The sequence below is a fragment of the Netta rufina genome (assembly GCF_964035555.1).
Source record: "Netta rufina genome assembly, chromosome: 2".
Taxonomy (NCBI): domain Eukaryota; kingdom Metazoa; phylum Chordata; class Aves; order Anseriformes; family Anatidae; genus Netta; species Netta rufina.
This window is the reverse complement of record NC_140124.1, coordinates 4,503,173-4,526,318: the sequence shown is the minus strand read 5'-3', so window position 1 is coordinate 4,526,318 and position 23,146 is coordinate 4,503,173. Positions and strand designations below refer to the sequence as shown.

General features: G+C 39.6%; 1 protein-coding gene across 1 annotated transcript in view; it reads left to right on the top strand.

Moving 5' to 3' along the window:
- Positions 1-2,373: 2,373 nt before the first annotated feature.
- The window catches only part of MINDY4 (MINDY lysine 48 deubiquitinase 4), a gene marked incomplete at its 5' end in the record, with an annotated part of 80,298 nt that continues 59,525 nt past the window's right edge, over positions 2,374-23,146 (top strand). Inside the window, 5 exons of the mRNA XM_084306846.1 lie at positions 2,374-2,436; positions 4,711-4,830; positions 6,590-6,798; positions 8,828-9,086; positions 10,032-10,450. Coding sequence (XP_084162972.1) covers positions 2,374-2,436; positions 4,711-4,830; positions 6,590-6,798; positions 8,828-9,086; positions 10,032-10,450 — 1,070 coding nt within the window. The remainder of the gene's footprint in view (positions 2,437-4,710; positions 4,831-6,589; positions 6,799-8,827; positions 9,087-10,031; positions 10,451-23,146) is intronic.

Sequence of the window (23,146 nt, the reverse complement as noted above, 5' to 3'; positions counted from 1 at the left end):
AATTGAAAACAACCTAGAGCAGTTACTGCTCTTCTAAGTAAACAGAGACACAAAAGCTGACTACAGGTTAATAGCGCTGTACTGCTGTGTGTACATGCATAAAAGCATCCGTCTTTTAAAAAGACTGTTAGATATTTGATTATTCAGAAGTAAAAGCTCTTAAGACCCATGCTTTGTCGTTGTATTTTGTCACAGTATCTTTGCATTTCTCTCTTAGAGGAAAGCAGACTCTAAGAACAGAACAGGCGCAGAAGACTTTTTCAGGCATTGCATTTACATCCTGTTCCTACAAGTGTCTCCTCCATTCCTGTCTGTAAAGAAGCACTAAACCTGCACATCCATCTGCACCAACTGCTGCCACACTGGGGACTTTTATCTTTCTGGGGATAAAAGTCATTCCTATGAAAAGAAATATTTGCTCTTTCTCCCTTCTGACTTTTGCAAGCTCTTGATTACTGCTCATTCTCTTTGGAAATAGCTATATTCTGCAAGCCCAACTCTCTCCATTGAGTTAATTCATTTGCAATATGTTTTACAGCCCTCATTGTAATTTTATACCAATACCTACTTAAAAGCTCCTTCTAAATATGTTTCCAAGCACCACACAACTCAATCTTGTCTTGCAGCTTTCTGAAAAAGCACAAGGCTTTACTGAAGTCGGTGTCACAAAATGCTCCTGCATTTCAATTCCTGCATTGAGTGCTGTGCTGGGCTCACACAGCCCCTTCTACCTCCCAGCTCCCATCTGCTCTGTGGTAACACATCTCAACTTCTGGTTCATTTCTCTCTTCTCTCTGATTTCATTTTCCCCCGACAAGTTTTCCATAAACAACTTCACTTCTTGTGTATGTAAATTGCTTCACCCACACCATGTGATTTACCCCTGTGCAGCAGAGGCCTGCTTTAATCTTGAGGTCTCACCCAAGAAACCAACCACTGCCCTCTGGTCAGGACCAAGGGCTTGCTCTTGCAGCTCCTGCTTTTGTAAGGTACAAAGTCACACTTTGCTTCTCAAAAACCTCATATATAGATGACTCTGATTCCACAAACCCATTATTTTTTCTCTACAACATTGTCTGGTAAGCAGGAGAGGAAGCATGCTTAATTTAACATGAAGAACCAAAATACTTCTCCCAACCAAGACTTTTATCTTCCTGTCTGACCCATTGTTTATAGTTTCCTAATGTATCTGTGACCAATGCCTAGAGCATTTTTAGAGTTTTTTCTTCCCTGAGCACCATCCAGGTTTGCTTTCTCCACAGGTCTCCTGCAGCTTCCACCTGGAGGACCTCCCTACAGGCACCTGATCAAAACTGGTTTCATACACCTCTAAGTTTTTTGTTTGTTTATTTTGTTTTGTTTTTGGTTGGTTGGTTTGCTTTGGAACTGCAGCCTGTGGAGGGCCCATGTTGGAGCTGGGGAAAAGTGATGAGGAAGGAACAGCAGAGAGGTGCTGGTATGGACTGACCGCAATTCCCCATGCCACTTGGTGGGGATGGAAGGGCCAGAAATGAAGGACTGAAGTTGAGCCTGTTGAAGTTTTTGGCTTTGTTTTGCACCATCCTGCTTTTTTTTTTTTTTTTTTTTTTTTTTTTTTTTTTTTTTATGGGCAATAAATTAATGTTCCCCAAGCCTGTTTTATCGAAATCTCCATCCTTGGACACTGCTACCCTGAGCAATCAAATCTAATTTAACCCTGCTTTGAGCAGGGTGTTGGACTACAATGACCTCTGGAGGTCCTCTCCAAACTAAATCAGGTCCCCAAGTGTGACGTGCCACAATCATGTTGTAGAGCTGGTAGGTTCAGCCTGAAAGGAAAGACTGAATTGAGGGTAACATCTCACTAATATGAGCGACAAGGCTTAATTTAACAGCTGCATTTTTGTTGTATTAAACAAGAGGATAATTCAAGGAGAAGAAACACAACGTTTGGAAGTAGCATTAGCACGGGAGTGATAGCTTGCATGTAACTATGCTTCTTTAAGTGAGTTAAGAGTTGGACTCAGTGATCTTTGTGTCTCCCTTCCAACTCAGAATATTCAATGATTCTATGACTTTAAAATTTGATGACTCTAAGATTTAAACACTCCTTTCTCAAATTTTATTACTGAGCAGCTCCTGGGTTTTTCAAGCAATTACTGAGATGCCTGCAGCGGCGTTACCCTGCGAGCTCTCCCAGCACCAAGAACTGCTCCCGGGGGAGGAGTTCTCCCTGCTTCCGATGACACCGGCTCTCTGCAGCAACACGGCCCTGCTGCTGCTCCATGGCACCAAGGAGCTGCCATGCCGGCGGGCTCGGATGTTTTGTCGGGCTTGAATGATTTGTCGGATGAAGTAAAGGATACGCCCCCCGAGCGCGCTTTGGGCTAAAAAATGGACAACTCCTTTGTGGAAGAAGTGGCTGCATCACTGGTGAGGGAATTTCTCAGTAGAAAGGTAACTTTCTCTCGATTTTCTCATTAGGAAAAAATGGGAATGACACACGACAAATGTTAAAGATTAAGGAATAATGGGAGGGGGGGGGGATTCTTCCAGCCTTAAAGCAGCCAGACTTGAACCGCAACAAGCTGCTAGGGTGAGTGTCTGCACTACATCTCCCACAATGCCTTCTATTTCTGATCATGGAAGGCAGCTTCCTGCTTGTTTGAGAAAACCTGATTCATACCCACAGGCGCCTGCAAAAGAAAACAAGTCAAGACATGCTGATTCCAGCTTTTGTTTTCCCCCTTAATTGCTTATCTATTGTCCTCGCTTTGTCCTATTTCTACCCTTCTTCTTTTTACAAGAGATGCACACAGCTTCCCAGATGAATACTAAAACAAAACAAAACAAGAGGTACTGGTGCTAAAGAAAATGGTCACATGTGTCTTTTCGTGGTGTTCTGTATTAGTTTGGCAGACAGCAGATTTATCTGGCAGGAAAGGGAGAAGGGGAAGCAAGCGGCCACTGTACTTTTTTTTTTTTTTTTTTAATAAAAAGGCACCACCAACAAAACTTCATAATAGAAATCATTTGGGTGTGGGTAGACTGGGACTGAGCAGAGGAAAAGACACCTTCACATTTCCAGGTAAAATTACCTGCTTGCATTTATGCTCAATCCAAAGGAAACACTGCAGAAACACCCCCCCCCCTTTCCCCCCCATCCCCATCCCCTACCCTCCCGTGTCAGGAATGAGTTGGTTGTACCAGAACCTAAGCAACCACTGTGCGGTGAAGTGCTGCTAGAGAAACTTTGCTTTCCTTCATCTGTTTTGCATCCAGCCTACTAAGGCACATTCTCAATGTTAGTGAACAAAGGTGAAACGTTTGCCAACAGAATTTCCAGTGCAGAATTCATTACCTGCCGTTTACTTCCAGAAGTATGAGAGAACAGTACCTTACAATATCTGACTGGGAAGATTTTTCAAATGAAACACTGTCACACTTCTGACATACTTTTAAAAGTAAAATTGAAGAAAATCAGAAAAGGAAAGAGAATGCCCTGCTGGTAAAACAGACCATACCATATCCATTAATACTTTATGCTTTAGTTGCAGCAGCTGTTTCATATTACACACTGTGCTGTCAAACTTTTCTGTTTCTGCACAAGTGTTCCTTCCCCTTTCCCCAAATCTTCCTCAGAACCAGCTGTGAGAACCATCCTATTTGCCACCACTTATTCACAGCACACTAACACTAATCTGCAGAAAAAAAGCAGAAAATTCCTTCTTGTAATAATAATCATTCACTGGGGCTTTGTTTCTCAAAAATTGTCTGATGTTGTACTACTAAAGTTAGCTCAGAAGCTCATTCCGGTATTACATGATAAATCCTTTCCCCTCTATAAAGTGTGATGCCCATACATTTTGTCTCTGTATGATACCCATGATCATACCCATGTATGCTGACTATAAATTCAAAGCACCTGAGGAAGTCTGAAGTGTGGTGAACAAGTGGAATAGGCTTGGAGATGCTAATTTTTAATTTCAGTTTTAAAAAAAATCATCCAAGGGATTTAGTTTTTTTTTTTTTTTTTTTTTTTTTTTTTTAATAGAATGAAAGCTATAATTGGATTCACCTGTAACAATTTTAGTATGATGTCCATATGATCCTATAAACCACCACCATGTACTGAACCACATGAAGACCCTGAACCAGTTGATGCCATGAGGATCAGACTGATTTCCAACATAGACACTGATCAGAACAATGTGATCAGGATAAAGGCCCTGAATTTTTTTCTGAACCTGCCAAAACATAGACTACGCTTGATGTTCAGACTTTGTAATTACATAGGTCAGAATCCCATTCAGAAGCTGTATCACACCTTGATAGAAAAAGCCAACTTGGTATTCCTGGAATTATTTGAACCAGAAGCCCAGGAAGGCAGAGGCCTTCACACAGACCACTCAGATCTTAGGAGAAGCTGTTACGTAGCTGAAGTCAGACGCATGGGGGTCTTTTTTTTTTTTTTTTTTTTAATTTTTTCTTCCCACGTTTGGTTATTTCCACCTCACTGACAGCAGTATCATCTTTAGTATTTTTTATGTCAGCTGTAGTAATGCTAAATTGTCTCATTAAAGTACAGGTTGTAGCACTTAGAATGTTATTAATTTCTACCATTTTAATGTACCCAGAAATTTCATATTGCATGCAACAAAGTGAATAATGAAAGCTTTGGTTGGTTGTACTGTCTCAGGTACTCTAGTATGTCCTGCTTGGACTTTTCAGGGATTGAAGAAAACTATCAGTACCATGGACCGAGAGCTTCCACGCTCTGCGCTTAGCATCAATAACAGGAATGAACTTCGAAATGTCCTACATTTGCACTCCTTGTACAAACAGAACAAGGTAAGGAAAGAGACGGTGCTCCCCAGAATCTGGTCTCAGACCTATGGAACTAGGTCAGATAAATCAAGACTGCAGCGTTATGTCCACACCACAGCCTGTGCCTGCTGCTGCATTGCTGTGGACACACTTATAATTCTCTGAAGTAATGGAGAGCACAACGTTTAATTGAGATTGCATTAAAGCTCATGGGACTAAGCCGAGAACCAGGCAGTTAATGAATCCTTGTTACAAATCCTCCAATAAACTAGGAGCAGTTATTCACTTCAACACCTTTTCCATTATTATGGCTATTCAATTTTGGAACTCTCTCTTTATGCCCATTTCTATTTACATCTTTATGTAAGATCTGACAGACAGAATTATACTCTTCGCATTTACTGTTCTTTGAAATATAATATAGACCACAATGTTTGATGTCAGGGACATCAGTAGGTAATTCCCAATTAGTCCCTAGACCCAATTCTGCTCATTGTTAGCTCAAAGCATCATGATGCTTTTTGAATAGTGTTAATGGTGGGACTACTAGGTCACTTTAAAAAAAAACAAATCTCCCTAGTAACTGTACTACTATACTATACTATACTACCTAGTAACTGTACTACTATAGCAGACATTATATTTTTTAAGCCATAGACTTTTTTTTTTAATGAAAAGGCAATATATATATCATCCATCTTTCATGATTACTAAAACAAACACAAACAAAAAACACACACACAAAACAAAACAAAGCAAAACAAAAAAAGAAAAAAAAAACACACCACAGTTAAATAAGAGTTTGTGTGTCAGGTATTATTTGCAGTTCATTCTAAATTCTTCAGAAGTTGCCCAGGCAACACCTGGGGGTCCTGGTGGACGACAGGTTGGCCATGATCCAGCAGTGTGCCTTGGTGGCCAAGAAGGCCAACGGGATCCTGGCATGCATTAAAAGGAGCATGGCCAGCAGGTCAAGGGAGGTGATCCTTCCCCTCTACTATGCCCTGGTCAGGCCTCACATGGAGTACTGTGTCCAGGTCTGGGCTCCCCGGTACAAAAAAGACAGGGATCTCCTGGAAAGAGCCCAGTGGAGGGCCACAGAGATGATACGAGGCCTGGAGCGTCTACCCTGTGAGGAACAGCTGAGACCTGGGTCCGTTCAGCCTGGAGAAAAGACTGAGACGGGACCTTATCAATGCTTACAAACACCTGAAGCGTGGGAGGCAGAGGGATTTGGCCAACCTCTTTTCAGTGGTTTGTGGGGACAGGACAAGCGGCAATGGCCACAAAATGGAGCACAGGAACTTCTGCACCAACATGCGAAAGAACTTCTTCATGGTGAGGGCGGTGGAGCACTGGAGCCCAGGGATGTTATAGAGTCTCTGGAGATATTCAAGGCCCGTCTGGACGCCTACCTGGGCAACCTGCTCTAGGGAACCTGCTTTGGCAGGGGGAGTGGACCCGATGATCTCTTGTGGTCCCTTCCAACCCCTACAATTCTGTGATTAGAAGTGTACTCTGGTATAGCTACCATACTTCTCAATATTTAGCTGAAGACAGGTTGTTACTTGTGTGATGCTTACTTCATTTAACACATCAAAATCTTGGGAGGTCTTGATACTCCCTGCAGCTTCTCCCTTTATTGTTTGTAGAGCCACAGCTGACTCTGGAATATAGTTCACATGTTCAGCTACTCTACAAAACCCCATCCCATCTTAGGTTGCAGCAAGACTAATAAAGATTTCCAATAGTCACAAAGAACTTTGTTTTTCTTCTTGAATAGGCAAAGGAGAACCCACTTAAAACACTTCTTGAAATTATTACTAATTACTTCCTTGAGCACCGTGGGACCTCCAAAATCACCAGTTCAAGTTCTACTCTGTCAGCTCCTCAAAGTAAGAGCTCAACATCTCATCCACCTGACTTCTCAGATGAAGATCATGCATTTGGGAGTGCCAGTATGCCTGATGAGAGCAAAACTCAAACCTCCAGGTACAGTCCTGATTTCTCTTTGCCCTATTTAATTTTTATTTATTTTTTTTTTTTAAGTGAAATCGTGTGAAGTGGTTTGTCATTTATACCTTCAGCTACAGCACCTTGTATTAGTTAACTTAATAACACAAAACGTGAAATTCCAAATTATTAACATCTCTCAAGTAAGCCGCCCTCTTTTATACTCCCTAGAGACTACAAAGACTTGATAATCTCAACTACAACTTCCAGTCAATGAAGCACATACAAATTTAAGCTTCTATGCGTGGTAAACTGGAAAGTATTCAAACTGAATTATATAGTCTGATGGGTAACTAACCACCTGCACTCAGACTATGAATATACCGTTGCTTTAGACAGTCAAAAGCAAGGCCTACATTCTTACATTCGTTACCGTTGCATACAGTATAGGCTTAGTCATTTTTATCATTGAAAGTATTTGAAAATAGCACATAGCAAAGTCTTTCAATTTTTGTTAGTGTCTCAAAATGGGAGGACCAACCCCAATTGTGCTTTCACAGAAAGCTTTTAAAATGGGCACGTAGAAGTAATTGACCTTCTCCACCCCAATTCCTAGGGTATTAATCCCATTTTATTACTCATCCTGAATACAGCACGCTCAAGCTAGCTGCACTTGTGCTGTTAGCACTTCCAAAACCCCAGCAAGTCCACACTCACTGGGGAAGAAAACCAAGATGTTGAGTGGATGTGACCACTCAGGAATTGATACTTGCTGAGAATGCAGTGCAGGGAGGAAAAATAAACAAATATATATGTATTTTTTCATATGGAGGGGTTTGTGTCATATACAGAGCAGTCCTCACTCCCCTGTGTGACACTACCCCAGCTCAGTTGCCTCAGACCTGCACTTTCTCCCCACTCTACGAGACACCCTAATCTCTTTGTAAGCCTCTTGAGTGTCTTAAGATCCTTTTATTACAGCAAAAAGCTTTTCCTAATGAGGAAACACCCTGAGACCGAGGCACGGCGACGCGCGCTCCCGCCCCCCCAACCTCCACAAAATGGCGCTGCCCTCCCTTCCCCGTTACTTATAGCCCTTTCAGCGCATGCGCATTGGCAGCGGAGCGCTTTCCTCCCCCGCCCGCCGCGCAACGGCACCGCGATAGAGTTCCAGAGCGGCCGTGGTTGCTAAGGAAGTGGGGCGTTAAGGGGACGCTCCGCCTTGCGCTGGAGGGCACTCTATGGTTGTAGTCCTCCACTGGGGGTTAAAGTTGTGAGCAGGGGGGTCTTGAGTTCGCCTAAATACCCACATTTACACGTACCCCTCACAGCAAGCATACTGTACATACATACACACGTCAAGGGGCAATGTTAAAGCCACACTTGCAGATCAGTGGGGGTGAGGGGTGAGGGGCAGCACAGGTCTGTGAGGAAGGACCCCCCCATCGCACCACAGGCTCTGATCTCCATGAGGGAATAGCCTCAAGTTCCACCAGGGGAGGTTCAGGTTGGAAATGAGGAGACATTTCTGCTCTTCATTCCTACCACCAATGTCACCACTAAACCATGTCCCCAAGCACCACGTCCAACCTTTCTTTGGACACCCCCAGGGACAGTGACTCCACCACCTCCCTGGGCAACCCATCCCAACGCCTGACTTCTCTTTCTGAGAAAAAATGTCTCTTCATTTCCAACATGAACCTCCCCTGGCGTAACTTGAGGCCATTCCCTCTAGTCCTATCACTAGGAGCTATCTCATTTGAAATATATGACTTACTTTATTTATTTATTTAGGCTTTATTTATTTATTTTAATATGGTACATATCAAAATAAGTAAACATAAGATTAAAATAAACTCTTAAACATATTGTGACACAGAGTAATAATATTGAAATAATCTGCTGAAGACCTACATAAAGATGTTAAGTGAAAAGTGATTGTATTTGAGTACCACTGCATGCAACTTAACTTGACAGCAGTGATTTAATTTGCCAAGGTGCTGTTTTCATTGATTTCATTTAGTATCACTTGGCTGTTTGAATTTTTGTTTCTTTTTCTTTCTTGTAGATACCATGTTGAGAATCCACTAGATAAAATCCTTTCATCCAGAAAACACCAGCACAAAAGTGAAAAATGCCATACGGAGACAATATGCAATAGCCAATCAACCTCTGATGGGGATAAGAAGTTAAAAGATAGTCAAGAAGATTTAAAAGCAACAATGATTTCTGAAGAGCTTCAAGCAACAGTGAAGGACAAGAACAGGCCCAGGTCTGGTCTTATTGTCAGAGGAATGATGGCTGGACCAGTAGCAAGTTCACCAGAGGTGATTTCCAGTGCTTATAAAATATTGGGCATGACCAGAGATTTTATATGTAACTTTCTGCAACGAAGTAATTTGCAAATAATATTCAAGTAGCTTCTGCATGCTAATATGAAATCTGTGCTCTGAAAAGATGTGGCAGGTTAGGGCAGTGGTTGTGGTTAATTCAGAAAGTCAGACTGTTTCAGGAACAACCACTGCACACAGATCTGTGATCTTTGGTTGCAGCACTTATTTATAAATGTTTTCCACTTTTGATATCTCATCTCTCTTGACAGCTGGGATTTTCAGCCTTAGGAAATTGCTTCTTTACTTTAGATCTTAAAGTTTTCTTAGCTATGGGTGTCTGATCTCCACAGGTTTTTCTGAAGCCCCACATTTAATCAGTAGCAGTATGGAATTAAAACATAACTTTCATTAAAGTTATGTTTCTAAATTGGTCCAAATAGACCATATTCTGTCAATAATTGCTTTTAAAACACAATTCTAAAGTAAAATTAAGCTTATAAAAATTGAAGGATTTTAAACATTTAATTTTGCTAATACTGAAGTAAATATGAAAGTTAAATAAATTACTTGGATTTTTTCTAAAGAGTTTTGGTTCAGAAAAAAAGACTAGATATCTTTAACAGGAAAATGGCATGTAAATCTGGGTTCTCTGAGTACAACCCCCAAACTAAGCTTTTATAAGCTACTTAATTGATGTTCTTGGGTAAAAGAAAACAGTTGTTAAAGTATATAGCATCTTTAATACTGTTCAAATTGTAAGTAAAAGTGTATGTCTTTCTCTGTTTATTATACAAAAGAAATAACCTAATTTACTCTTTAGCTGGTTTCTAATCATAAATTGTTTAGCCCAGTGTTAGTGATAGAGCTTTCCTTTGCTTTCCATGTTTGTGTAAAGATACTCAAATTCAAATCTATAGTTTTAATGGAACTTATTTCTAGGATCTGCAGAAAAGGAGGCTTTCAAAACGCTCCACTAGCATAAGCAGCGCAGCACAGCTCAAAGGTGAAAAAGAGGAAGGAAATGACCTGAGTGTCCCAAGCACTGATTCTCAAGAAAGTAAAGAATCTTCAACACAAGTAAATACTGAGTTTTCATCAAGGACTTTATCAAGCTCACACATGATTTCAGCTTCTGAAAAACTAAGAAACATCCCCAAAGATACAGATGACTTTTTTGCCAAACTGTTCTCTGAAAGAGGGAGGACGAAGACAGAAGAAAGAAAATTGGTTCCAAGCTTTTGTACAGAAAGCAATGAAAAAAGCCTTAAAGTGAGTGCCTCTCACAGACATTCAGGGACTGGAAAAGAGAAGAAAGAAAGGTCCCTCAAGAAAAGTGAGAATTGGTTATCAGGCCTCAGGTAAGAATATTTGTATGAATATTGTACTAGAAAGTCAAGGAAATATGATGAAGGACTAAAAGAGACTGAGATATGCATTCTGGTTTCATTGATGAGAAGCAGAGGTGAAAGTGCTGAAAGGCAGAGAAGTTTTAAGATTTAAATTACTACTTTTGAAATCCCAAACCATTTAGGACTCCTTTCTTGGTCAGTGGAGAGACCCCATAGGTTCTGGTTTCCTTTAGCTGCCTATAAAGGGAGCTGAGCGTTACTAGTTCAGACTCAGACCACTAAACCTCAGACATACATGCAGTACAAGTGACTCCCACCTGCAGATGTCACCTACATCTTAGGAAACAGTGTTAATTACCACTCTCAGCACTGTAGTGGTACATCCAGAAAAGCCTCAGAAGATAAAATGAAGGAACACCAGCCAAGGGCATAGGCATATCCACGTGGCTCAGTGCAGTTCTGTGTCGAGCTATCCAAGCTATGCCCAAACAAACTGGTTTAGCTACCAGCACAGTGATGTACCACAACGAGACACTGTGGTGAGTTTTTGAAGCAGGATATCCCATATCATTAGAGTGTTTAGACTGAGCCCAATTAGCATCCCCATGCACCACGATGCTGCATCCACACTGCTCCTGTGTCTCAAAGTATTTTATTCAAAGTTCACTCAGATTATTTATTTATTTATTTATTTATTTATTTTGGACTGCATTGCTTCACATTGTTATAAAAGGTTTAGAGAGACTCTTTCTATGAGCTCCAAATACATAGTTCGGGCTTTTTTTTCTGTCTCCAGACAGCAACATCACAAAGCTGGCTTCACAGTGGGTCTGTGAGTTGGTGTGGGTTTTGAAAAGCTTCAGGCTCAGTCATCCACCAGAGCTAAACCAGTCTAAAATTCTGAACTGCTGAAGATGCACTGAGTTTGAGCAGTGCAAGCCAACAGTGCCATGTCTGTGCCTATAGAAAATCATCATAGTAAAAGCAATTGCCTCATACCTAGTGCTTTTCATCTTCAGCTCTCAAACTTTAAGAAAGGCATTGCTATCTCTTTGCCCATAGTACAGATGGAAACACTATAGCAGGTATAGAGAAACTTGTATGCAGCAGCTCACACAGAAAGTCAGTAAAATCATACACAGGGCTCAGGCACCCTGCAAGTTGCTCTTGTACTGCACTCTAAGTGCTAGAGGTGAGAATGTGTTATATTCAGTAGAAATGTGTGGTTTATACCACCTCCTGCTTCATAAACTAAGGCACATGATGCCAACATCATATGATGTGGGCCATGAAGTAGTATATCTGTCTTATTAAATGTAACTTGATCCATGTTGATGGCTAGTTTGGTGGTTTTTTAAGTGCTAAAAAAAAACCCTCACTGATATGGTGAAACTCCAACCACAGATTATTATTTATTTATTTTTTCCAGTTTAATTTCTTTTTAATCTTGGGAAACAGAGTGACAAGGCCCTGTTGAGATCTTGAGGAAATGATTATATAGTGGGTCTGTCCTCATTTGTGTTAGGGGTTGTGGGAGTTAACAAACTTCATGTCTGCTGAAGGTACAAATGGGTCAGAGTGGCACTTGCTTCCTGTCTGGGACCAAAAAGCAACTGAAAACAGCAACCAACATTATGTAGTTATTTACCTGTGTTAGCATACCTTATTTGAAAAAGACTATTGAATGATGGGCCAAAGTACTACAATCTGAAGTCTTAAAATCCACAAGAGGTCAGTTCTCCTTTATGTACAGTATTGGCACCCTGAGATGTGTCAAATAAAAGCTGAAGCTAGACAATAAAAGTGTGACTGCTGCTGAACTGGAAATGGTGCCTGCAGATTCCTGGAAGTGCACAAAGCCAGCTCATAAGGGACTCAGAAATCAGAAACACTGGGGTCTGACTCCATATGGCTTTTGTTCCATATAGTTTGACTGAGCATATAAGGTAGTGCTAACCCACCACTCGATCCTTTCCAGTTTCAAAATGCTTTAGGATTAACAGAAGTAGAGAATACAGCTTCAGTGGGCTTTTGACAGCTCCCAAACAAAGCTGATAAGAGTAGGTGTACTCCTGGTATTTGTTAAGCAATTAATATACTGTTGGTTATTTATGAGCATTATTTACATGTTGGACTGGATAAAATTCTTTGGGAAGACTCTCTGATCAAGAAATCACTTGTACTGACTTCACTCATCTGTAGCTGGACGTGCTGACATTTCCCAGTCTTGTGTAGTGCTTGTGGAGTCAGCAGAAAAAGAGAAGCTGGTCTAAAAGGGGACATCCCCAGGGCACCATTCTGTGCGCTGTACTGCAGTACTGTGCTCCACTGCTGTAGTCAGTAGTTTGCAGTAGCTGGATTACTTTAGGGGACTGACTTGGTCTCAGTAAGAACAGAAGAGGGAGCTATTTCCATTTAATATGTTTTCAAAGCAAAACTGGGACATTTCTGCCAGATATCTTGAGCTAAGGCCAGTAAAGCATTTGAATTCATGCTGAGCTCTGAGCTCCTGAAAACTCTCAGTGAAATCAGCAGGACTGCTGATATTCCCGAAGTTAAGTGGAAGTAACAGAGAGTGGAAGTGAGACTCCAAATAAGCGTCAACTATTACAATGTAAGGACTGGAACTTGCAAGGTTTTTATCATAAGTGCTAATCTGTTTAGATGAGTAGCTGAAAATCTATTTAGGATTAAACCCAGCTAGTTCATTTCCAGGCATCTGAAAGCAAAGTAAAGACCTACAAATCTTATTTTTCCTTCCATTTTGATGTATCTCTTCATTCTCTTTTGTTATATGCAAAATGTGCTATTGTTGCACACAGGCTGCAGGCATCCATTGTCTGCATATGAGACAAAAACACCAAAGCAAAAATGCTGCCATGCTTCAAAAGACAAGCTGAATATTATTGAATAAATGCTTACAAACTGAGTGGGCAGAAATACCTAGCTATAAAAATACCCTGGAGAAATACAGATCCCACAGTATTTTGACTCACACATTTTAATGAAAGAAATGATGGACATAACATCTTGCTTGTTATTCCATCAGCTATCTTAACTCTCGTGAAGTGGGCAACTGTGCTGAGAGGCCAGATTTGTGACTTTGTATTTCAGTCTTGCAGTATCAACATGAAAGTAGCCCTCTGAGTACCGTAGTTTGCATGTTTGTCTTAAATAAGATTTGGACATTCTTTCTTTTTTCTAATAGATAAAATTTTGCTATCTTGTCAGTGAGGAGGCACTAAACACTATCATATCTTCCAGAGATATGAAAAAATAAAAGAAATAAATTGCTTGCCTTGCTATTGATGCAACTCCTTGTTTCTTTTTAGAAAAAAAAAAAAAAATCAAGTTAGTGAAGTCAATTAGGGACTAAAGATGCAGATACAGTCTGTTTGTGTTTTGAACTGCTACTGCTGAATGCATTTGCTTTCAGATTCAGGTAACTGTAATGACCATTTAAAAGTTCAGTGTTTAACAGCAAATGTTACCCAATTACTTATAACTGTGATAAAATACTGACTGCTTGTAGGAAAGTACTTGTTACTTTTTCAGCTATAGTCTGGATTTAATGTTGATCACTTCGTGGGAACATTGTTGTTATATAGCAAGTGCACCACACTCCTTTAATTACAGAAAGACAGATGTGAAGAACAATTTGTTCACTTTCATCTTCATTTATCTACATTGTACATCACAGTATAATGTCTGAATTCCACTACATAAAAGGGGGAATAATGATTGCAACTCATTAAAAGCAAAGGGTTTATTTTCTTCCTTGTTTTACAGAGGAACAGAAGCTTTTGTGCTGTTGGGTCAATAATAGTTCTCTGTGACATTACTGTATTCTGTTTCATGTTAGTAGGAGTTATTCCATAAAGACAGTCTGTTTTACTGTTATACTACTTAGCAATACTTAAAAATACCTAACAATGCTTAACATACTTAATAATATGCTGTACATATTATTAGTTTGCATACCAGCTCAGGTGTAATTGTTGTAAATGCCTTTATTTTAGAATTCCTTATTTTTAATTAACCCAGAAAAGAGCAGTATGTAGGTGGCAGCAAATCTTCATGTGTCCTCGCCTATAAACAAACAGCAGCTAATTCGATTTCTCGATTCATCCAGCCTTGTTTTTTGTACTGTGTATGTTGTGGTGGTGATGATGGTAACTGTGTTGGTCCCTGGAAGCTGTAGGCACTGGAGGTTATCATGAGGACAGTATTTCAATATGAGTTTTAAACTTATTTTCCTCAGGAGTCGGATGTCTGACTTTTCATATTCCAAGGCTTTATTTTTTAATAGCTTAGATATAGTGCTTCAGTGGCCACAGTACATTTTTTCTTTTCTGCCTAAACTACAGAAATATATTAATTAAATAAGGAGAAGTAAAGTTTTGCTTTAATGGAGAAGTAATTAACAGTGAATAAGTTTGTGGTACTTTCCCATGTGACTTGATCACGCAAGGGTAGACTTTGAGTTTTCATCTTTTATAAACTATTATCATGTGTACAGCACTCCTATTATTTGACTGAAGAACCTGCCATTTTAAGGACATTAAAAATATTTCTCCAATATTTGTATATTGACATCAAGCTAAATTCTGACATGTATACAGAATTATATCGATGATTCCTCTATGGCCGTTCTTAACAAATTAAACTTAACAAACTAAAAATGACATTTTATCTCTGTTTCACTTCAGAGGAGAATTTGAAACCCCATCTACCCTTTCAGGTCATTTTGAAGCTGTTTATCCTCATTCTCAAATCAGTATTTCTCATTACACTCCAGGTCACTGAGTACTTGTTCCTCTCAGAAGTGTTAGTTGTGTGCAAGGCACAACTAAAATTTGGATGACCGACCTCTTTTTTATTTTTGATTCTGAGGTTTTCACAGGAATAAAAAAAAAATATATATTTTGGAAAAATACACAGTGTAAGCAAAAAATCCAAGCTTCCATCTAAAAATTTGCCATACCTGTAGGTACGAATCTTCAAGTTCCACAGGAATTTGGGACAGATGATGTTGAAGGAACATATTCAGATCAAAGGCAGCAACCTGTTAAAGACCTCCCCTAGGTTTTTTAACCAGGGCAGAACCTTGAATGGCAGTGACAAAAGACTCTGCCACCTGTAATGTTTTCTTCTTAATGCTGAATCCCCTAAGGGAAGGAAATATTGACCCTTAAACTGAATGCACAGAATAAAGAATTAGTGTACGCGGTGGAATGGAAATTGAGATCTTCGGGAAGTGTGAAAAAAGAACAGCTGTTGAGTTTGATGCCTGACCTTGGGTTGAAATCACTCTACTGCTTTTATAGAGAAAAAAAAAAAAAAAAAAAAAAAAAAAACCTTAATGAATAATGAGTTGTTTGGGAAGGTTGAATGGTGTTAGAAGAAAGGAAGTAAAAGCACTTCACAGCAGTTGGGAAACAATTCTTTTGTCTCAGCTACAACTACTGTTGTTCATGCAGCCTCTGAAGTTGAAGCACTCTCCTAATTTTCCATTCCCCTTAATTCTACAAATGTAAGGCTTGGTGGTGATGTGGGAACCCTCCCACTTAGCTGAACAGTTTCTAAATGAGTAGATCTGAGCTGTCCAGCTGTGTTCTTAATGGATGCTACTGGCACCATCACCTGTTAAATGGGCAAATACTATCTGTAGACCTCAGTGTCAATTCTAGTAGTTAAAAAGAACTGCACATGGAGATGTTTGAACTTCTCATTGTCATGTATAAAGCAAATCACCCTCCCTTCCACAGTACTGAGAAAAATAGCATAGAAAGTAGACTCACAGTAATGAAAGAAGAAGAAAAAAAAATATTGTAAAACTGGAATCAAAGACCAAAGGGAACAAAATGAATTAGCAATCAGGACCTGAAGTTAAGGACATGTTGTTAATTTCATAGAAGCAGAAATGGAATGGCTATCAGAAAGGCAAAAATAAATGATAATATCTTAACATCAGAACAAAAATTTCCTCCTGCCATTAGCAATCAAAAGCGTATAGCAGTGGATCCCATTGTCCAAAGGGAAAGATCTATAATACACTTTCGGGAGTAAGGAGGATAATTGATTCTCCACTCATCCTTTCATTGTGAACAATCGCCCTACTTATCCGGTTCTTCTAATTACTTCTGCCGTACCCTCCTTTGCCTTGCCATCAGTCTTGGCTACAAACTGAACGCGAACTAGTGGTTTCCTTTCAGGAGTCTGCCAATGCAGATGGATATTTCAGACAGTAGGGACTGTTTTATGAGAGCGTGGCTTGGCTTCAGTTGTCATTTCCAACCAAAACCTAAGTATCTCTGATGCACTTCAAATCTAGCACCAGCAGACCAAGTGCCAGTGAGTCCAGAGCCAGAATTTCTCTTCCTGTGGTACTTTCTCAAACAAGTTTGCTTTAGCTGGGCACTCCTTAGTGGTTCCCTCAAAATCACTGGTTATTTGGTAATAAACCTTTTTCTAGCAGTGCTCTGCATTCTAACACAAATAGAGTAGGGTTAGTGAATTGCCATAGATACCAAGTTCTTTAGTGGAACATTACTCATATTTCATAGAGCCTTAGAAATTACAGATGGAAAAGACCTTCTAAGGTCATTTGTTTCTATGGCAGATTATTCATTACTGTATATATATAATTTGATGCAATACTTTTTTCCATGGCTTTGTCTAGTCCATCCTTAAATGACTCAAGTAACACCTCTCCCCTGAGAATATATTCCAATGTCTAGTAGCCCTTAATCTTTAGAGTTTTTCCCTGCATTTTTTTTTTCTGCCCTGTTATCCATAGCTGAAATTGATTTATTTTTTTTTCTGATCTTTCTGTTCCCTTCTACAGATATTAATCTCTTTTAAAGTGCTTTCAAATAATTTCATGCCCCCTTTGCCATTTTTTTTCTAAAGCTTGTATCATCTGTTTGTATTTTTATCTTTCATACTCTGAAATTTTGCTGTTGTTTTTCTGTTAGGTTTTATTGATTTGTTTTATATGTATTTATTCCATGTACTTAAAGGGTGCTATAACTCTGTAGAAGCACTGTGCCTCTCAGCAGGGACAAGAATAGTCACCCTCTGCTTGTGACATGATTCCCAGCATTACAAAATCCCATTAGCACATTTGTCACTTCAGCATACCACAAACATATACTTACTTACTTTAAGTTTCAAGCTCATTGAATGCATAATTTCTCCTTTGTAATTTACTATGTTTTTCCTCAAAATGGCCTTATAATATCGCGAAGATAGTCTAATCATCTGTGGTAAGGCAATATGTGTTCCTATTTACTGGTAGAAAAGGTACCTCCCTTCTATTCCCTGCATTTGTGTGTGGGACTGACAGGAAGGAGTGAATTACTTTACTTTGCCTTTTGAACCACCTGTGGCTTTTTGACTTTATCCTGAAAAGAGATCGGTACTGGTAAATTCATTGTATTACTGATTTTTTTTTTTTCAGAGGTGATAATAAGCCGTGGCTTCTCCCTGTCATTTATCCCAATAAAAAGTCCCTGAAGAGTCACTTTTGTGGAGGTAGGAGATATTTAGAGAAAAAAAATAGGAAAAAAAATTTCCTTCAAATAATTCCTCTAAGTCCTTTAAGAATATATGTCATTTCTTTGTATTCTTTTAGATACATGAGACTTTAAAAACAATATTTTGTTTTTAAACGAAGAAGGAAGATCAGGTTAGGAAAGATTTAAATAGACTGTGCATCCAGAAGTCCATGGAACCTGATGGGAAGTATCTGCAAGTGCTGAGGGAGCTGGCTAATGTCAATGAGACAGCGACCTGTATTATCACTGAAAGGTTGTGGCAATTGGGAAAGGTTCCTGAAGACTGGAAGAAATACATCGTCACTGCTATCTGTAAGAAGGAGTGACTGGAGAACAATATGCTGATTGGCTTCATTTTAATCCCTGGAATGGTAACAAAGCACATCTTCCTGGAAGTCAGTTCCAAGCATATTAAAGATAGGAAGGTGACTGGGAAGTCAGCATGGATTTGTGAAGAGAAAATCATGCTTAACCAACCTGATAGCTTTCTCTGATGGGATGGCTAGTTTAGTGGGTGAGGACAGACCAATGGGCATTGCTAATCTCAACTTTACTAAGGCTTTCAATGCTGTCTCCCGTAACATCCTTGCAGACTAACTGATGAAGTGTGGGCTAGAATAGTCAAAACTGAGAATAGTCAAAACTGCTGACTCAGATGGTTGTGATTAGCAGGATGAAGTCCAGCTGGCTGCCAGTCAGCATTTGTGTTCCACAAGCAGCTGATACTGATGTCAATACTGTTCAAGATTCTCATTAATGACCTGGATGGTGGGTCCGAATACATCCTCAGCAAGTTTACAGGTGGAACAAATTTGGGAGTGACTGGCAGACTAAGTGGTTATGCTGCCATTCAGAGAGAATTTGATGGTATGGAGAATGTGCTGACAGGTATCTTATGAGGTTCAAAAAAGGCAAATGCAAAGGACGAATGCAAAGAAAGGTTATGAAGAATAACCCTATGCAACAACACAGGCTGGGGGCTGCCTAACTCTGCAGAGAAGGACCCAGGAGTCCTGGTGGGCACCAAATTGACCATGAGCCAGCAATGTGCCTTTGTGGCACAGAAGGCCAACAGCATCCTCAGTTATCTTTATAAAAGCGTTGCCATCAGATCTTGGAAGTGATCTTTCCCCACTGCTCAACCCTGCTGAGATGCGTCTTGAAATGGTGAGTCTAGTGCTGAGCTACACAGTACAAGAGAGGTGTGGACATACTGGAGTGAGTCCAGCACAGCAGCACAAAGATGATTTATGGAATGGACTGTTTGACATATGAGAGGCTGCTCAGCCTGGAAAAGGGGAAGCTTACAGAAGTCTTACTAATGTAAGAAATATCTGATGGGGTTTGGGAGGGAGTAAAGATGGTAGGGTCAGACTTTTCTCAGTGGTGCCCAGTGGCGGGACAGGAGGCAATGGAAACCAATTGAAATACAGGAAATTCCATTTAAACATAAGGGAAGAAAAATCCTCTGAGACTGGAAATGCTGGAACAGATTTTTTAGGGAGGCTGTGGTGTCTCCATCCTTGGATACACTCAGACCATGACTGGAGAGGGCCCTGAGCAACCTGCCCTGGCTGAACGTGCTCTGAGCAGAGGGGTTGGGCTGAGGGAGGTGTAGAGTTCCCCTCCAATCTCAGCTATTCAGTGATTGTGAACTCAGTTATGGCTGGCTCCAGTCTTTCCTGCTGGGTATTTTAGCATAAAACCAGCTTGTCTGGGCATAATCAATGTTTTTAAATCTGTTCTGTTTGCCCAGTGGGCTGTAATATTTCACTGCTACTTGTAAAATTGGAGTGTCATATGAGATGGATTTGTCTAAAATGACATGTGGCATTTTGTTAAGTAATTAAGTTTTGGTCCTGTGAGAGGTTGAGCATTTCCTGAAGGTACTCATCACATCAATATGTGATTCTATGACATGGGGTCTGAATTCAGATCACTGTATTTTAATATACAGGAGACTGTTTTAAATCTGTCAGAAAACACCAACTAATTTCAGTTGGTATTTAGTATATATCAGTGTACTCAGTGACATGCAGTGTGTATGAGCAATGCTGTAGGAATTAATTAAATTTCTCCCACTAAAAGAGGAAGAGGATGTACTGGGCAATGGTGGCATTTCTAGGAAATGCGAGTTTAGTCAGACTGCAGTCTTTTAGATAAGAGAACAGAAAAAAAATGCAGAGCCGGAGCAGTCTAATAGTAAATTACCTTTGCATATTTCCTTCCATCTTTGTCTGTTTGTGATCTGTGCGTAGCACCAGGCATTGTCCTTAAGGCACACGAAGAAGCACATGGCATCATCCCAAGCTTTCGTCAATGCTTCGGTGTGGCTTTGTAGACAGGAAGCCCAGTAAGAATAGTGCAGTCGGCACCTTCCCTGAGAGACTAACCACAACCCTCCTTGGAGTGTGCTCAGCTGCCAGCTGGGAATATGTCTTTATTTGATTCCTGCAACTAGCAATCAGAAGAATGGCTGTCAAACAAAATGGGGTCGTATTTGGGGACTGTGGATTTAATTAGCCTATGTACAAAGACAGAGAAACAGAGAGAGACAGAAATTGCAGTTGCCAAATCACTCAGCAGTAAAAACCTTCAAGTAGCTGGAGTTGCATAACACCTTTTATAACATAATGATTGGACAGGAAAAAAGAGCCTAAAATAAATGTTAGAAACTATTGTGACTCTTATTTTATGCCAATGGATTTATGGCATCAGAGCCGTCGACATAACATCTGTGTGTACTGCCATTTGCCCTTTTAGTATTTTTCCAGCACTCCATAGGAAGGAGCACTGTGCAATTACTGGAAATGGCAAATGGCTTCTGTATCATTTTTTTAATTTTATTTTTGGAAAGGACGTAAAACTGGAAGTGTCCAGCCCATTGCCTAAAATGTGTTCAGTCATTGAGAATTTGCCTTGTTCATGTGTACATACCAGGACTCTAGGTCTTCTCAAATTTAAAGCAAGAACAGACAGTGTACATCCTCTTTTGCTGGCAGAACTTCACGCCACTGGAAGCAGCACAAGAAATCACCTACCCCTTAAAAACAATCACTTGATTACGAGTAGCACAAGGAATTTGTTTCTACCTGTGTGTTATTCTCCCTCAGACTGCTGAAACAGGACATAAAAGCTCTCCCTGTAGTACATGTTTACCAATAGGCTGTTATCTATATTCATCTTTCTTCACAGCAAAATAAGATACGAGAACTAGCCCAGTCTTCAGTGTAAGCTCTTGTCTTCTTCCAATTTAACATTAGCTTTCTGGAAGATAATTTATCTTGCTAAAATCTGTTAGGTTGTGGTATTTTGGACTGTTACAAATCCAAGGTATTTGACAGGAAATGTAAGGCCAGGAACTTTTCACATCCTTGAAAATAAATAGCCTAAAATTTGAAGGCCAAAAGCAGAAAGAGCAGCGACTTTATAGGAAAAGCAAAATGGGGGGACATATTCACCTTAGTTGAAGTGAATGAATTGAGTACTGAAGGCTGGGTACCCATCTCAGTGCTTTATGTATTGTGTCTTAGCTGTAGTGTCTTGGAAGCATCTTTATTTAATGGAGTTTTATCTGTCTTATTTTACTGATAAGTGTTTGTTTTGGATTGGTTACTGTCATGGTCAGTTTACATGAGTAATGTAAACTTCAAAATTCAGTGTGGGGGCATCACGCTGAAAAATCTGATGGAATACAGTATGAATAACTGAGCTACAAGTTTATTATACTAAGTCTGGTTTTATAATTGGAGATAAATATTCCTTCATCACCTTTGAGGGGACATTCTGTTGATGTAAGCCCAGTTCAAACTATCTTGTAGCTGGACCCATCATAAGCATTATTTTTTTTTTTTTTTAATGTACAAACTTTTCCAGCAGAGATGTTGTTTTCTCCTGAATTGTCACTACAGTTATTAAAAATTCAACAGCACAAAAGCAGACTCATGTATAAGTTTATTAGAAATGACCCTTTCAATAAGAGGTTTTTTTCATTTACCTTTTTTGCCTCATTTATCAATGAGCCATCTGTTTATGAATTAATGTGCCATTCAAATCAGATGCAGTGCTTAACTAGAAAGGAAGCTTGGACAAATTACATGTAGAAGCTCTGTTACCTTTGTCAACCAGACCTGCAAACATGGTAGAATTTATATTAAATCTTGAAAAGGTCTTTTTCCAGAAAAATATGTTGCCTGGTATTGATCATGATCCTTTCCTTTGCATCTTTAGAATTTCTTTTAATAATTCTGTATTCAAAATTTTGCCCTAAAGCAGTGGCAAGCTTCATTGCCTATAGTGGCCTTTTTTTTTTTTTATCTTTTTGCAAATAGTAACACAGTCTAATTTGTCTCTTAGTTATTCTCCAGACCTTACTCACTATACCAAGAATGTCATGTATGTCTGTGTATGCCCTAACATCACAAGACCACAGGATTGCATTGCGACTTCAACGCATCCTTCTGACTCTGTAAATTACTGTGAAGAAAATATATATGTCCAGAAGAAAAGCTGTTGTAATCAGGCAGTGAACATAAGGTTTCCCAACGTAGTAACCTTAAAGCTACTGACAACCAATGTTTATATTTTAAGCCCCTTTGTTTATTTGACCTCTCTGTAGGGTAGTATAAATAGGAAATAGTGGAATGCACATGCATTATTGTGAAAAGAGCTGCTTTCTCTGCATGTTCAGCTATTCTGTGTAAATTCTGTTTTCTGCAATATATGAAGATCAGATAAGAATGTACAAATATTTAGAGAAAGTACTGTATAGTATGTTTATAATGAAACATATTTTCTTCCTGTCCTATTTTTCTGTCATGACAGATGACTTCCCCCTTCCTAAGTATTCTAACTGTATGGTTTTACATGTACAATAAATTTTCCTGGAACAGTAACCATCTGCTGAAATGGAAATTGCAATAAACGTCCTTACAGTGTTTTGAGAAACCTTAAGGAGGGAACTTGTGAATAACCTCCACCTGCAAAAATACCCCACTTAACCAGAAAACACCCTACATCAATCTTTGATGTCAGCGCTTTCCATGTCAACACAGGAATTTCCTTGTGCCTTGAGAAATCAAAGCACTTTGCATCCAGTGTATGGTTCTTCCAGGAACGGGTGTAGAACCAAAATCGTTTAGACTTT